Source organism: Pseudophryne corroboree, chromosome 3 (assembly GCF_028390025.1).
Source record: "Pseudophryne corroboree isolate aPseCor3 chromosome 3, aPseCor3.hap2, whole genome shotgun sequence".
Classification (NCBI taxonomy): Eukaryota; Metazoa; Chordata; class Amphibia; order Anura; family Myobatrachidae; genus Pseudophryne; species Pseudophryne corroboree.
Genome location: NC_086446.1, coordinates 341,174,446 through 341,190,934, shown reverse-complemented (window position 1 = coordinate 341,190,934; position 16,489 = coordinate 341,174,446). Strand labels below are relative to the sequence as shown.

Sequence of the window (16,489 nt, the reverse complement as noted above, 5' to 3'; positions counted from 1 at the left end):
GCTTCTAAGCAGTCGATTGCTCGTTGGATTTGTAACACAATTCAACTTGCACATTCTGAGGCAGGCCTGCCACAGTCTAAATCGGTTAAGGCCCATTCCACAAGGAAGGTGGGCTCATCTTGGGCGGCTGCCCGAGAGGTCTCGGCATTACAACTCTGCCGAGCAGCTACGTGGTCAGGGGAGAACACGTTTGTAAAATTCTACAAATTTGATATCCTGGCAAAAGAGGACCTGGAGTTCTCTCATTCGGTGCTGCAGAGTCATCCGCACTCTCCCGCCCGTTTGGGAGCTTTGGTATAATCCCCATGGTCCTTTCAGGAACCCCAGCATCCACTAGGACGATAGAGAAAATAAGAATTTACTTACCGATAATTCTATTTCTCGGAGTCCGTAGTGGATGCTGGGCGCCCATCCCAAGTGCGGATTATCTGCAATACTTGTACATAGTTACAAAAATCGGGTTATTATTGTTGTGAGCCATCTTTTCAGAGGCTCCGCTGTTATCATACTGTTAACTGGGTTTAGATCACAAGTTGTACGGTGTGATTGGTGTGGCTGGTATGAGTCTTACCCGGGATTCAAAATTCCTCCCTTATTGTGTACGCTCGTCCGGGCACAGTACCTAACTGGCTTGGAGGAGGGTCATAGGGGGAGGAGCCAGTGCACACCACCTGATCCTAAAGCTTTACTTTTTGTGCCCTGTCTCCTGCGGAGCCGCTATTCCCCATGGTCCTTTCAGGAACCCCAGCATCCACTACGGACTCCGAGAAATAGAATTATCGGTAAGTAAATTCTTATTATTTATCTTTCTGGCATTTTCATTTGTCACTGTGACTTTAGGAATTGGCCACTGGACAGACCCAGCGAGAGATGGCGTGGCTCAAGGAGGTGGGAGATGACCAGTAAGTGACCGGTTTTCCCCTACATAACGTTGCATCATTATTTCAGGTTATGCATTATTGTGATATAAAATGTTTTAACTTGTTGCGCATATTATTTTATTTAGCATTTTAGAGTTTAGTGTATAGAAATCTACTCATACACCTCCCCCTTTTTATTAAAGAATGGTCAGTGTGTGCACTTACAGTTTATCTTTAATAGTGTAATAACATTACAATGAAGTGGGATACATTTACTATGCAGCACTATTCAAAGCCGCCACATCTTCAGCAGTTTGGGCCACTGGATATTATATTCAGTACAAGACATGAGTGGATTTTTATTGACTATAAATTAGCGGTTAAAACCGCTGTAGGTGTAGCAGCTATGAAAAACGCTAAATTTAGCTGCTAGGGAATGTGTTATGACACTATAAATGAACATTCCTGGATTCTCTGGCAGGTTTCTCTTAAAACTTAAAAACATAACATATCCTACAATGTAACGTTAGTTCTGTTCACAGAAGTGCAGCCAAACAATTAGTGAGTACCTGGTGACACCAGTGAGCACTTATGAGCTTGTTCATTGTTGGGGGATAATTAACAGAGCAATTCAGCATTTCACCAGTGCAGGGCACCTTGGCCCTCATTCCGAGGTCCAAGGTTTGCACTGCTCTGATCATTCACACTGACATGTGTGAATGATCCCCGCATGTCAGTAATGCCCCCCCGCAGAAGTGCAAAGGCTTCGCACAGCGGCGATGCCTTTGCACTTCAAGAGTAGCTCCCGACCAGCGCAGCTTTAGCATGCTGGTCGGGAGCTACTCGTCGCTCCCCGGCCCGCAGCGGCTGCGTATGACGTCACGCAGCCGCTGCGGGCTGCTCCCCACATAGTCCGGCCACACCTGCGTTGGCTGGACCGCGCCCATGATACGGCGGGCAAACGCCGCCGTTCCGCCCCCTCCCGCCCAGCGTCCGCCTCTGCCTGTCAATCAGGCAGAGGCGATCGCAGCCCAGCTACGGCCTTCAGCCGTCTAACATGCGCCGGCGCACTACGGCACCGGCGCATGCCCAGTGGGTACCCGTTCGCTCGGCTGCGATGAAAAGCGGCGAGCGAATGGGTCAGAATGACACCCCCTTATGTGTAAATCAGTTGTCGGCCTGATCTCTAGCATTGCCACTTCAGTAGCAGTGCCCAGTGTGCATGTGTGACCTAAGCTCACGCATGCGCACAGCTACAGAGAACTAGTGGGCGGAGAGTAAGGCGTGGAGCTCCTGCATGGATGGTGCTAGGGTGTTCGGTGCCCTCCTGCAAACTATAAATTTCCGCCTTCCCGTACTTTACAAAGGGACAGCGTGCTCCGGGAAAAGGGGTGTGGTCTCACAAGGAATGGGTGTGGCCACACAATAGTACCCCCATTTCCATTTACGCCACACAGTAGCACAATCATATTCACATTACACAGCAAGTAGTAGTGCCACTTATAAGCATAATGCCCATAGTAGTAGTGCCCTGTATACATAATGCCCATAGTAGCAGCGCCGCTTTTACGTAATGCATATAGCAGTAGTGCCGATTTTACGTAATGCCAATAGTAGTAGTGCCACTTATACATATAATGCCCATAGTCGTAGCGCCCTGTATACGTAATGCCCATAGTAGCAGTGCCACTTTTACGTAATGCCCATAGCAGTAGTGCCGCTTTTACGTAATGCCCATAGCAGTAGTGCCGCTTATAGATAATGTCCATAGTAGTAGTGCCACTTTTACGTAATGCTCATGGTAGTAGTAGTGCCGCTTTTACGTAATGCCATAGTAGTAGTGCCGCTTTTACGTAATTCCCATAATAGTAGTAGTGCCGCTTATACGTAATGTCCATAGTAGTAGTGCCGCTTTTACGTAATGCCCATAGTAGTAGTGCTGCTTAAATGTAATGCCCACAGAAATGGGCATTATACACATGATGCCCACACATACACACATACACACACACACACACACACACACACACACACACACACACACACACACTCTCTCTCTCACACACTCTCTTTCCCTTCACTTACCTAACAGTTTGGCGGCCCTGGCCATCTCTCCAGCAGCAGCCTGGTCCCGTGTAGCTCCACCCCATTCCCATTTAGACATGCCCCCTTTTTTGGCTGCAACAACTCGGCTCAGCTGTCACATGGGAAGGGAGAGGAGGCTGCCGTCGCTGTTGCCTGTCATATAGTGTGACAGGCACAGCAGCCGGCAGCAGCGGGGATGCAGAACAGGGACAGCGCCTCTCCAGCCAGACGCCTTCCCGCTCTGCATCCGTTTGCTGAGCGGGTAGGCCGGGCCTGAGCTCCGGAACAAACGCCATCTGAGATTGCTGCATATTGTGCATTAAACTATCATTTCTACATGTGTGATGGTCCCATCAGTGAATAGGCCCTTTAATGAGCAAAACATAGTGCCAGATTCAGATTTAGGAGCAAATAAAGCAGTTTTCACATTGGTAAAACCATATTACATTGTAGGTGGGGCCAGGGCCGGATTAACAATGGGGCGGATGGAGCTGCAGCTCCAGGCCCCCCAAAGGAAATAGGCCCACAGATCCCCTGCAGTTCAGATAGTGTTGACAGGAAAAAAAAAAACTTTTCTCCTGTCATCACCAATAGCATTCCCTCACTCGACTCCTGTCATGGAGAGACAGAACTCTGCCTTTCCCCTCTGAAGCTGCCAGCAGCTGTCACTGCCCAATGAAGCACATACCCAGGATCGAAATAAGCTCCTCCCCCAGATCGCGATAAGCTCCGCCTCCTGGTGCATCTATAGCTGTGCCCACGATTGCTCAAAGTTCTTCTCACTTGCCATCCCAAGCTGTGTCTCTGTGGGACCTTTATAAACTTACTCAGCCCCCTGGTTCTTCCACTGCTGAGCCCCCTGGCCCCTGTTGCCTGAAGCCACACCCCTGGGCCGTTCTAAGCCCCGCCCACTAGACAGTACAATGCAGTGCAGTGCTCCCCGCCTGTGTGATCTGTGAGGTGTTCTGCAGCTGCAGTTTGAGGTACAAAGAAGTATATGCTGTGTAGCCCTATGCCCAGGACTTTCTCACACTTAAAGTTATGTGTGCATGTTCTGTGACCTTAATGGCATACTGTTTTAATTTATCATGGATGATAATCAATTGAATTCCGGCCAGTGTGTATACGGACACTACCTTGCGGTGTAATGTGACTATCAGACGCTGCCATGCGGTGTAATGTAACTATTGGACGCTGCCGTGCGGTGTAATGTAACTATCGGATGCTGCCGTGTGGTGTAATGTAACTATCGGACGCTGCCATGCAGTGTAATGTAACTACTGGACGCTGCCGTGCGGTGTAATGTGACTATCAGACGCTGCCGTGCGGTGTAATGTGACTATCGGACTCTGCCGTGCGGTGTAATGGGACTATCGGACGCTGCCGTGCGGTGTAATGTAACTATCGGACGCTGCCGTGCGATGTAATGTAACTATCGAACGCTGCCGTGCGGTATAATGTGACTATCGGACGCTGCCATGCGGTGTAATGTGACTATCGGAAGCTACCATGCAGTGTAATGTGACTATAGGACGCTGCCGTGTGGTGTAATGTAACTATCGGACGCTGACGTTTTAATTTATCATGCATGATAATCAATTGAATTCCGGCCAGTGTGTATACGGACACTACCTTGCGGTGTAATGTATCTATCAGACGATGCCATGTGGTGTAATGTGACTATCGGACGCTCCTGTGCGGTGTAATGTGACTATAGGACGCTGCCGTGTGTTGTAATGTAACTATCGGACGCTGCCATGCGGTGTAATGTAACTATCGGACGCTGCCGTGCGGTGTAATGTGACTATCGGACGCTCCTGTGCGGTGTAATGTGACTATAGGACGCTGCCGTGTGGTGTAATGTAACTATCAGACGCTGCCGTTTTAATTTATCATGCATGATAATCAATTGAATTCCGGCCAGTGTGTATATGGACACTACCTTGCGGTGTAATGTATCTATCAGACGCTGCCATGTGGTGTAATGTGACTATCGGACGCTCCTGTGCGGTGTAATGTGACTATAGGACGCTGCCGTGTGTTGTAATGTAACTATCGGACGCTGCCATGCGGTGTAATGTAACTATCGGACGCTGCCGTGCGGTGTAATGTGACTATCGGACGCTCCTGTGCGGTGTAATGTGACTATAGGACGCTGCCGTGTGTTGTAATGTAACTATCGGACGCTGCCATGCGGTGTAATGTAACTATCGGACGCTGCCGTGCGGTGTAATGTGACTATCGGACGCTCCTGTGCGGTGTAATGTGACTATAGGACGCTGCCGTGTGGTGTAATGTAACTATCAGACGCTGCCGTTTTAATTTATCATGCATGATAATCAATTGAATTCAGGCCAGTGTGTATACGGACACTACCTTGCGGTGTAATGTATCTATCAGACGCTGCCATGCGGTGTAATGTGACTATCGGACGCTCCTGTGCGGTGTAATGTGACTATAGGACGCTGCCGTGTGGTGTAATGTAACTATCGGACGCTGCCGTGTGGTGTATTGTAACTATCGGACGCTGCTGTGCGATGTAATGTAACTATTGGACGCTGACTTGCGGTGTAATGTGACTCGGACACTACTGTGCAGTGTATTGTAACTATCGGATGCTGCTGTGCAGTGTAATGTAACTATCAGCGATGCCTTGCGGTGTAATGTGACTCGGACACTACTGTGCAGTGTAATGTGACTAGCAGACGCTGCCGTGCAGTGTAATGTGACTCGGACACTAGTGTATGGTGTAATGTAAATATCGGACGCTGCCGTGCGGTGTAATGTGACTAGGTCACTACTGAGCAGTGTAATGTACAGTAACTGTCGGAGGCTGCAGTTCGGTGTAATGTAATTATCGGACGCTGCCGTGCGGTGTAATGTGACTCGGACACTACTGTGCAGTGTATTGTAACTATCGGACGCTGCCGTGCGGCGTATTGTAACTATCGTACGGTGCTGTGCGGTGTAATGTAACTATCGGACGGTGCTGTGCGGTGTATTGTAACTCGGACACTACTATGCCGTGTAATGTGATTCGGACACTACTGTGCGGTGTAATGTAACTATCGGACGTTGCTGTGCGGTGTAACGTGTCTCGGACACTACCGTGCGGTGTAATGTAACTACAGACGCTACCGTGCGGTGTAATGTAACTATCAGATGCTGCTGTGCGGTGTCATGTGACTCGGACACTACTGTGCGGTGTAATCTAACTATCGGACACTGCTGTGCGGTGTAACGTGTCTCGGACACTACTGTGCGGTGTAATGTAACTAACGGACGCTGAGGCATATCCCCTGCTCCCCTCTCCTTAATCCAATCTGCTGCAGCGGTACACAATAGGCCTTTCCTATATTTCAGCTCCAGGCCCATGTGCACATTTAATCTGGCACTGGGTGGGGCAGATTTAAAATGTGCTGACAGATTTAAAATTTGGAATGGGTGTGTCCCAGCTAAATTTTACATTTCAGTGTAATAAATGCTGTCTAGTATTTGCTTGCCACATGCAGAAGCAGCCCGTATTTTCCCTGCATGCAAAAATAGAAATGCATTTACACCCCTTGCATTGCAACATGATTTGTTCCAGTAGCAAGCTGCTTTTTCTTTTGATTGGCTCCTAACTCTGAATTAAGCTCATTGGGATGAATCCTATTAGGTGTGAGTGGGGCGAGTTGTCATTGCAACAGCGTGGAAATGCTGGCAATGTCATCACAGATTGCTCCCCGATCTCGTCCCGGACTCAAAGATATTTGTTTACAGCCACATAATCAACGAGCCTAGAGGTACTGTATCTTATAAATCCACACGTACGCCACAAGCCAATTTGCAACTACAGGTTGAGTCTCCCTTATCCAAAATGCTTGGGACCAGAGGTATTTTGGATATGGGATTTTTCTGTATTTTGGAATAATTGCATACCATAATGAGATATCATGGTGATGGGACCCAAGTCTAAGCACAGAATGCATTTATGTTACATATACACCTTATACACACAGCCTGAAGGTCATTTTAGCCAATATTTTTTATAACTTTGTGCATTAAACAAAGTGTGTGTACATTCACACAATTCATTTATGTTTCATATACACCTTATACACACAGCCTGAAGGTCATTTAATACAATATTTCTCTATCGTCCTAGTGGATGCTGGGGTTCCTGAAAGGACCATGGGGAATAGCGGCTCCGCAGGAGACAGGGCACAAAAAGTAAAGCTTTAGGATCAGGTGGTGTGCACTGGCTCCTCCCCCTATGACCCTCCTCCAAGCCTCAGTTAGATTTTTGTGCCCGGCCGAGAAGGGTGCAATCTAGGTGGCTCTCCTAAAGAGCTGCTTAGAAAAGTTTAGCTTAGGTTTTTTATTTTACAGTGAGTCCTGCTGGCAACAGGATCACTGCAACGAGGGACTTAGGGGAGAAGAAGTGAACTCACCTGCGTGCAGGATGGATTGGCTTCTTTGGCTACTGGACATTAGCTCCAGAGGGACGATCACAGGTACAGCCTGGATGGTCACCGGAGCCTCGCCGCCGGCCCCCTTGCAGATGCTGAAACGAGAAGAGGTCCAGAATCGGCGGCAGAAGACTCCTCAGTCTTCTTAAGGTAGCGCACAGCACTGCAGCTGTGCGCCATTTCCTCTCAGCACACTTCACACGGCAGTCACTGAGGGTGCAGGGCGCTGGGAGGGGGGCGCCCTGGGAGGCAAATGAAAACCTTTTTTGGCTAAAAATACCTCACATATAGCCTCCGGGGGCTATATGGAGATATTTAACCCCTGCCAGAATCCATTAAAGAGCGGGAGACGAGCCCGCCGAAAAAGGGGCGGGGCCTATCTCCTCAGCACACAGCGCCATTTTGCCTCACAGAAAGGCTGGAGGGAAGGCTCCCAGGCTCTCCCCTGCACTGCACTACAGAAACAGGGTTAAAACAGAGAGGGGGGGGCACTAATTTGGCGTTAGAAATATATAAAAGATGCTATAAGGGAAAACACTTATATAAGGTTGTCCCTATATAATTATAGCGTTTTTGGTGTGTGCTGGCAAACTCTCCCTCTGTCTCTCCAAAGGGCTAGTGGGTCCTGTCCTCTATCAGAGCATTCCCTGTGTGTGTGCTGTGTCGGTACGTGTGTGTCGACATGTATGAGGACGATGTTGGGAGGAGGCGGAGCAATTGCCTGTAATGGTGATGTCACTCTCTAGGGAGTCGACACCGGAATGGATGGCTTATTTAGGGAATTACGTGATAATGTCAACACGCTGCAAGGTCGGTTGACGACATGAGACGGCCGACAAACAATTAGTACCGGTCCAGACGTCTCAGAAACACCGTCAGGGGTTTTAAAACGCCCGTTTACTTTAGTCGGTCGACACAGACACGGACACTGAATCCAGTGTCGACGGTGAATAAACAAACGTATTCCTTATTAGGGCCACACGTTAAGGGCAATGAAGGAGGTGTTACATATTTCTGATACTACAAGTACCACAAAAGAGGGTATTATGTGGGATGTGAAAAAACTACCGTAGTTTTTCCTGAATCAGATAAATTAAATGAAGTGTGTGATGATGCGTGGGTTCCCCCCGATAGAAAATTATGGGCGGTATACCCTTTCCCGCCAGAAGTTAGGGCGCGTTGGGAAACACCCCTTAGGGTGGATAAGGCGCTCACACGCTTATCAAAACAAGTGGCGGTACCGTCTATAGATAGGGCCGTCCTCAAGGAGCCAGCTGACAGGAGGCTGGAAAATATCATAAAAAGTATATACACACATACTGGTGTTATACTGCGACCAGCGATCGCCTCAGCCTGGATGTGCAGAGCTGGGGTGGCTTGGTCGGATTCCCTGACTAAAAATATTGATACCCTTGACAGGGACAGTATTTTATTGACTATAGAGCATTTTAAGGATGCATTTTCTATATATGCGAGATGCACAGAGGGATATTTGCACTCTGGCATCAAGAGTAAGTGCGATGTCCATATCTGCCAGAAGATGTTTATGGACACGACAGTGGTCAGGTGATGCAGATTCCAAACGGCACAAAGGTGTATTGCCGTATAAAGGAAGAGGAGTTATTTGGGGTCGGTCCATCGGACCTGGTGGCCACGGCAACTGCTGGAAAATCCACCGTTTTTACCCTAAGTCACATCTCTGCAGAAAAAGACACCGTCTTTTCAGCCTCAGTCCTTTCGTCCCTATAAGAGTCATATCTGCCCAGGGATAGAGGAAAGGGAAGAAGACTGCAGCAGGCAGCCCATTCCCAGGAACAGAAGCGTTCCACCGCTTCTGCCAAGCTCTCAGCATGACGCTGGGACCGTACAGGACCCCTGGATCCTACATGTAGTATCCCAGGGGTACAGATTGGAATGTCGAGACGTTTCCCCTTCGCAGGCTCCTGAAGTCTGGTTTACCAAGGTCTCCCTCCGACAAGGAGGCAGTATGGGAAACAATTCACAAGCTGTATTCCCAGCAGGTGATAATCAAATTACCCCTCCTACAACAAGAAAAGGGGTATTATTCCACATTATATTGTGGTACTGAAGCCAGAAGGCTAGGTGAGACCTATTCTAAATCTAAAAAAATTTGAACACTTACAAAGGTTCAAATCAAGATGGAGTCACTCAGAGCAGTGATAACGAACCAGGAAGAAGGGGACTATATAGTGTCCCGAGACATCAGGGATGCTTACCTCCATGTCCAAAATTTGCCCTTCTCACTAAGGGTACCTCAGGTTCGTGGTACAGAACTGTCACTATCAGTTTCAGACGCTGCCGTTTGGATTGTCCACGGCACCCCGGGTCTTTACCAAGGTAATGGCCGAAATGATGATTCTTCTTCGAAGAAAAGGCGTCTTAATTATCCCTTACTTGGACGATCTCCTGATAAGGGCAAAGTCCAGGGAACAGTTGGAGGTCGGAGTAGCACTATCTCGGATACTGCTACAACAGCACGGGTGGATTCTAAATATTCCAAAATCGCAGCTGATCCCGACGACAAGTCTGCTGTGCCTAGGGATGATTCTGGACACAGTCCAGAAAAAGGTGTTTCTCCCGGAAGAGAAAGCCAGGGAGTTATCCGAGCTAGTCAGGAACCTCCTAAAATCAGTGCATCATTGCACAAGGGTCCTGGTAAAGATGGTGACTTCCTACGAAGCAATTCCATTCGGCAGATTTCACGCAAGAATTTTTCAGTGGGATCTGCTGGACAAATGGTCCGGATCGCATCTTCAGATGCATCAGCGGATAACCCTATATCCAAGGACAAGGGTGTCTCTCCTGTGGTGGTTACAGAGTGCTCATCTTCTAGAGGGCCGCAGATTCGGCATTCAGGATTGGATGCTGGTGACCACGGAGGCCAGCCCGAGAGGCTGGGGAGCAGTCACACAAGGAAAAAATTTCCAGGGACTGTGATCAAGTCTGGAGACTTTTCTCCACATAAATATACTGGAGCTAAGGGTAAATTTATAATACTCTAAGCTTAGCAAGACCTCTGCTTCAAGGTCAGCCGGTATTGATCCAGTGGGAAAAACATCACGGCAGTCGCCCACGTAAATAGACGGGGCGGCACAAGAAGCAGGAGGGCAATGGCAAAAACTGCAAGGACTTTTCGCTGGGCGGAAAATCATGTGATAGCACTGTCAGCAGTGTTTCATTCCGGGAATGGAAACTGGGAAGCAGACTTCCTCAGCAGGCACGACCTCCACCCGGCAGAGTGGAAACTTCATCGGGAAGTTTTCCACATGATTGTAAACCGTTGGGAAATACCAAAGGTGGACATGATGGCGTCCCGTCTGAACAAAAAACGGGACAGGTATTGCGCCAGGTTAAGAGACCCTCAGGCAATAGCTGTGGACGTTCTGGTAACACTATGGATGTACCAGTCGGTGTATGTGTTCCATCCTCTGCTTCTCATACCTAAGGTACTGAGACTTATAAGACGTAGAGGAGTAAGAACTATACTCATGGCTCCGGATTGGCCAAGAAGTCTTGGTACCCGGAACTTCAAGAGATGCTCACAGAGGACTTATGGCCTCTGCCGCTAAGAAGGGACTTGTTTCAGCAAGTACCATGTCTGTTCCAAGACTTACCGCAGCTGCGTTTGACGGCATGGCGGTGGAACGCCGGATCCTAAGGGAAAAAGGCATTCCGGAAGAGGTCATTCCTACCCTGGTCAAAGCCAGAAAGGAGGTGACCGCACAACATTATCACCACATGTGGCAAAAATATGTTGCGTGGTGTGAGGTCAGAAAGGCCCCACGAAGAAATTTCAACTCGGTCGATTCCTGCATTTCCTGCAAACAGGAGTGTCTATGGGCCTCAAATTGGGGTCCATTAAGGTTCAAATTTCGGCCCTGTCGATTTTCTTCCAGAAAGAAGTGGCTTCTGTTCCTGAAGTCCAGAAGTTTGTCAAGGGAGTATTGCATATACAACCCCCTTTTGTGCCTCCAGTGGCACTGTGGGATCTCAACGTAGTTCTGGGATTCCTCAAATCACATTGGTTTAAAACCAGTCAAATCTGTGGATTTGAAGCATCTCACATGAAAAGTGACCATGCTCTTGGCCCTGGCCTGGACCAGGCGAGTGTCAAATTGGTGGTTTTTTTCTCAAAAAAGCCCATATCTGGTTGTCCATTTGGACAGGGCAGAGCTGCGGACTCGTCCCCAGTTCTCTCCCTAAGGTGGTGTCAGTGTTTCACCTGAACCAGCTTATTTTGGTGCCTTGCGCCTACTAGGGACTTGGAGGACTCCAGGTTGCTAGATGTTGTCAGGGCCCTGTAAATATAGGTTCCAGGACGGCTGGAGTCAGGAAAACTGACTTGCTGTTATCCTGTATGCACCCAACAAACTGGGTGCTCTTGCTTCTAAGCAGACTATTGCTAGTTGGATGTGTAATACAATTCAGCTTGCACATTCTGTGGCAGGCCTGCCACAGCCAAAATATGTAAATGCCCATTCCACAAGGAAGGTGGGCTTATCTTGGGCGGCTGCCCGAGGGGTCTCGGCTTTACAACTTTGCCGAGCGGCTATTTAGTCAGGGGCAAACACGTTGGTAAAATCCTACAAATTTGATACCCTGGCTAAGGAGGACCTGGAGTTCTCTCATTCGGTGCTGCAGAGTCATCCGCACTCTCCCGCCCGTTTGGGAGCTTTGGTATTATCCCCATGGTCCTTTCAGGAACCCCAGCATCCACTAGGACGATAGAGAAAATAAGAATTTACTTACCGATAATTCTATTTCTCGGAGTCCGTAGTGGATGCTGGGCGCCCATCCCAAGTGCGGATTATCTGCAATACTTGTACATAGTTACAAAAATCGGGTTATTATTGTTGTGAGCCATCTTTTCAGAGGCTCCGCTGTTATCATACTGTTAACTGGGTTCAGATCACAGGTTGTACAGTGTGATTGGTGTGGCTGGTATGAGTCTTACCCGGGATTCAAAATCCTTCCTTATTGTGTACGCTCGTCCGGGCACAGTATCCTAACTGAGGCTTGGAGGAGGGTCATAGGGGGAGGAGCCAGTGCACACCACCTGATCCTAAAGCTTTACTTTTTGTGCCCTGTCTCCTGCGGAGCCGCTATTCCCCATGGTCCTTTCAGGAACCCCAGCATCCACTACGGACTCCGAGAAATAGAATTATCGGTAAGTAAATTCTTATTTTTTAATAACTTTGTGTATTAAACAAAGTTTGTGTACATTGAGCCATCAAAAAACAAAGGTTTCACTATCTCACTCAAAAAAGTCCGTATTTCGGAATATTCCGTATTTCAGAATATTTGGATATGGGATACTCAACCTGTATTAGGATTGACTTTACTAGGTGTTATAGTTAAAAATCATAAGTGATGTATTTTGTTCAGCAGCAGATGGCGCTATGTGACAGGAGTTACATAAGGCAATAATACTTTTATTTTAATTAAAGAAACTCCTCCCCTGGTACATGTGTAGAGCATGGAATTGAACTCTGCACACCCAGGTCCTCATGCAGAGTTGAATACAAATTGGCTTTTACCCTACGATATGTGTTTTTCCAAACTGAGCATGTGCAGTAGAATGGTGTAATGCTCATGCACGCACATTGAGACGTACAGTATCGCCCCACTGCAACCCTCTGTGCTTCCTCATAGGTTGCACTTGCACTAACAAAGTTGGAGTTACAGCGGATAGACAGAATAGGATTTGCAGGGACAGGCTGTCATAGCCGGAGTCAGGGGTAAAGCTAGGCCTTCTTTTACCCAAGGTGAAAGCTTTGCACGTGTGGAGGGTGTTAGCAGAAATTGCATCAAGTGCTTCCTCTGGGCTAGTTGTTGTTGATCGCAGGTCTCTAATTGAATAGCCTTCGGCACGTTACCAGGGAGCAGAGTTTGCCCGGTACAATTTGACGCTAATTGAATGTCCCACGTGTGTATTATTATGTGATGTGAGATCCTGGCATTTTTTAAAGCAGTTAACCAGGTGTACTTGACAAACACAAGATGACCATTTATGAAAGAAAGACTGGACACTTTGGATCCAAAAGTGTAAAATATTGGAAAGGTACATGCTGCATTTGGTTAGACCAACAGAAGACCTATCACAACCTGAGTGTCAGTGAATAGGATATCTTGCAGTGAAGACACGATCTGTAGAAACTAGAAAGGAGCAGGTAAGCAATGCTTGCACACAAAAAAACGGCACCCAGCAATAGGGAAATATACAGTTATAGAACTGGTTTAAAACGATTAAGTTTGCGCCCAACCAACCATTACAGTTAATTCTGATTCTGCCATATACCAGGTTTATACAAAAAAATGCAATTTCGACTGACCTGACTTACAAATTAAGAATTCAGCAACAAAAAACTACTTTTGAATGGTTTCCTTAAGGATCCATACCATATACAGTGTAATATATATCACTCACCCCTTCTCAGAGAAGAATGCAAGACCAGCACTCAGGATAATCAGCAAAGAGACTACGGGCGGGATGTACTAAAGCAAAAATGCGGTAAAACCCCCGAAAACGGGGGTTTTACCGTATTTTCATATTTACTAAGACCCTACCGCAGCGTTTTCGGCGTCCAGGGTTTCGCCATCTCTGGATGGCGAAACCCTATAGAAGCCTATGGGCTTCTTTTCGCCGACCGCCGCAACCCGCCGACACCGTCGACCCCCGCCGCAGACGCCGACCCCCCTTCCCCCTGGCTTACCTTCCTCCAGGCTGCCCTGGACCCGGAAGGTAGTGTCCTCCTCCCCCTAGCAACGCAGCCGGACGTCCTTCCGGCTGCAGGGGGGAGGAGGAGGTGCCGGGGGCAGCCTGCTGCTGCTTCCCGGCATCTAGCCAGTGTGGGGACCCCGGGGAGGTGACGGAGACTCCCCGCAGACCACCTAACAGGTATCGCGGGGGGCCTCCGTCACCGCATCGCGATGTTGATCGCATATGTTAGTACATATGCGATCAACATCGCTGCGGTAACCGGCGAGGGGCGGCGATGTATGTTAATACATCCCGCCCACTATTTGTTTAAGTTCCATCATGAACAAAGTGTTCAAAATGGCAGCAGAGGCCCAACACCCTGTTTCAACTGCTCCAATGTAGGTTTCATCAGAGGCGAAAACTGCATTGGAGCAGTTGAAACATGCTGTTGGGCCTCTGCTGCCATTTTGTACACTTTGTACATGATGGATCGTTAGTAAATCTACTCTCTTAGCTGATTATCCTGAGTGCAGGTCCTGCATTCTTCTATGAAGAGGAGGTGAGTGTGATACTGCTCGTTTATGGTCCCTGTACCACAGATGTTTGCTGGTTTAGAGTGCTGTTTCGCACACCACCAGATAGCCGGTCTCTTCGCCCAATATGCAGCACGCATGCTCCTACAGTACTTGTGACTACAGATATGTCATGTGGCACATGTGCACACTGTTTTGCAATTTGAGACACGTGCAGAAATGGGAGATGCATCTGTTTTCACAGTTGGGTTCAACAAAAGCACATAGCGTCTTGGGCTGAGCACTGTCTAAAAATATAATTTGGCAAAAACAGGTTTACTAGTCAGATACCTAAAGTGACATAATAGAATACGGTACATTATTTCACATGTGATACAGAGCGTATTACAATTGTGATATCCCTTTTACATAGTCAAATATATTCAAATAATAATATACTAAATAGACATAAAATCCGCTGGGCCTCATACTAGTTCAAGAATTGATAATTATTTCCTTTTCTCACACGTTCTATTATAATCCTAAACTGTAAGCTCTCTGAGCAAAAGAAATAACTGGGGAGGGAAGTGTTAGAATAGGTGTGATAAGTTAACGTGCCTGGCACTTCACAAATATCTTTGAGAAAAGGATACTGAGAACTGGCAGAAAGTTGATCTCCAGCTACAGACTGTACGGAGCGCTGCCATGTGAGTACAACAAAGAAGGGGGGCAATGTGCCAGTGTGTGTAGCTGTAAACTGTTTTGGTAGAGCCAACAATTATATGCTGTTCTGGCCATCTTTTACTTCATGCAACATATATACCATACTTAAATTACACTTCAACATATATACCATATTAAAATGACACTTTGTATAGACTCTGCATTACTTTGTAAGGTGATGTGTGGCTATTGTGGAACTCAGTGTCCTGCAGCCAGGTGCATATGAAGATTTGTCAGCCAAAGTTTTCTTTTGACGCTATGGTGACTGGTTATGAGGTTTCAAGAACACATTAAGGAAGCTTTCAGCGGAAGCATACCCAGACACCACACATTTATTTGTACAGAAGATGCACAAGATGAAACTCTTATGTGACTGTTTTCTGTCATTTTAAAGCCTATCCCAGGTTGCTTCCATGAGGGATGTTGGCCACACTGCTCTGTTTACTAATGGGAGAAACATTTCTCCACTGTAAACGGATGGTGTTGCCAGAGATAGGACTTCTCCCTATTTCAGAGCTTCTCAAATGCGGCCCACAAGACTCCCCAACGGTCCAGGTTTAAAGTATATCCATGCTTGGCCACAGGTGACTTAATTAATTCCCAGTTAATTTGATTTGACCATCTGTGCTGAGCCATGGATATACTTAAAACCTGGACCATGAGGGCCGCGTTTGAGAACCTCTGCCCCCAGCTGTGTATTGGTGATCGCTTTCGCCAGGCCTCTGTGTCTGAGGATTCCTCATGCATGGGGAAAACTATTCAGCAAAGACACTTGTGCTCCTGTCGCTATGGCTCAGTACAGCAAATAATATTATGATTATAAGAAAGCATTTTTTCTCATATTTTTATGTACTTTATTTTTGTAATTTCTTCATACATTATTTTTTTTGTGTGTGTAAAGTAGAATTGGTAACCCAAGCCCGAGCTTCTAGTCCCCTGCACGTGTGTAAACTGGTATATATGTGTAACACATGTGCAAAGGCTGCCGGGACTGGCTGGCAAGGCGGCAGGAGGACCCTAACTGCTGCTGCGAGGAGCTGAACATCCGCAATTTTATTTGTAACTTGGGTGAAGATATTCTATTGCAATGATGGTGTAATGGTTATCATTAGTGCCTCATTGGACCGAGGTTTTGTA

The 16,489-nt window shown here is 47.5% G+C and overlaps 1 protein-coding gene across 1 annotated transcript in view; it reads left to right on the top strand.

Annotated features, from left to right (window-relative positions):
• Positions 1–16,489, top strand: part of TBKBP1 (TBK1 binding protein 1) — an 80,334-nt gene that overhangs the window by 35,986 nt on the left and 27,859 nt on the right. The window contains exon 6 of the mRNA XM_063959649.1: positions 841–902. Coding sequence (XP_063815719.1) covers positions 841–902 — 62 coding nt within the window. The remainder of the gene's footprint in view (positions 1–840; positions 903–16,489) is intronic.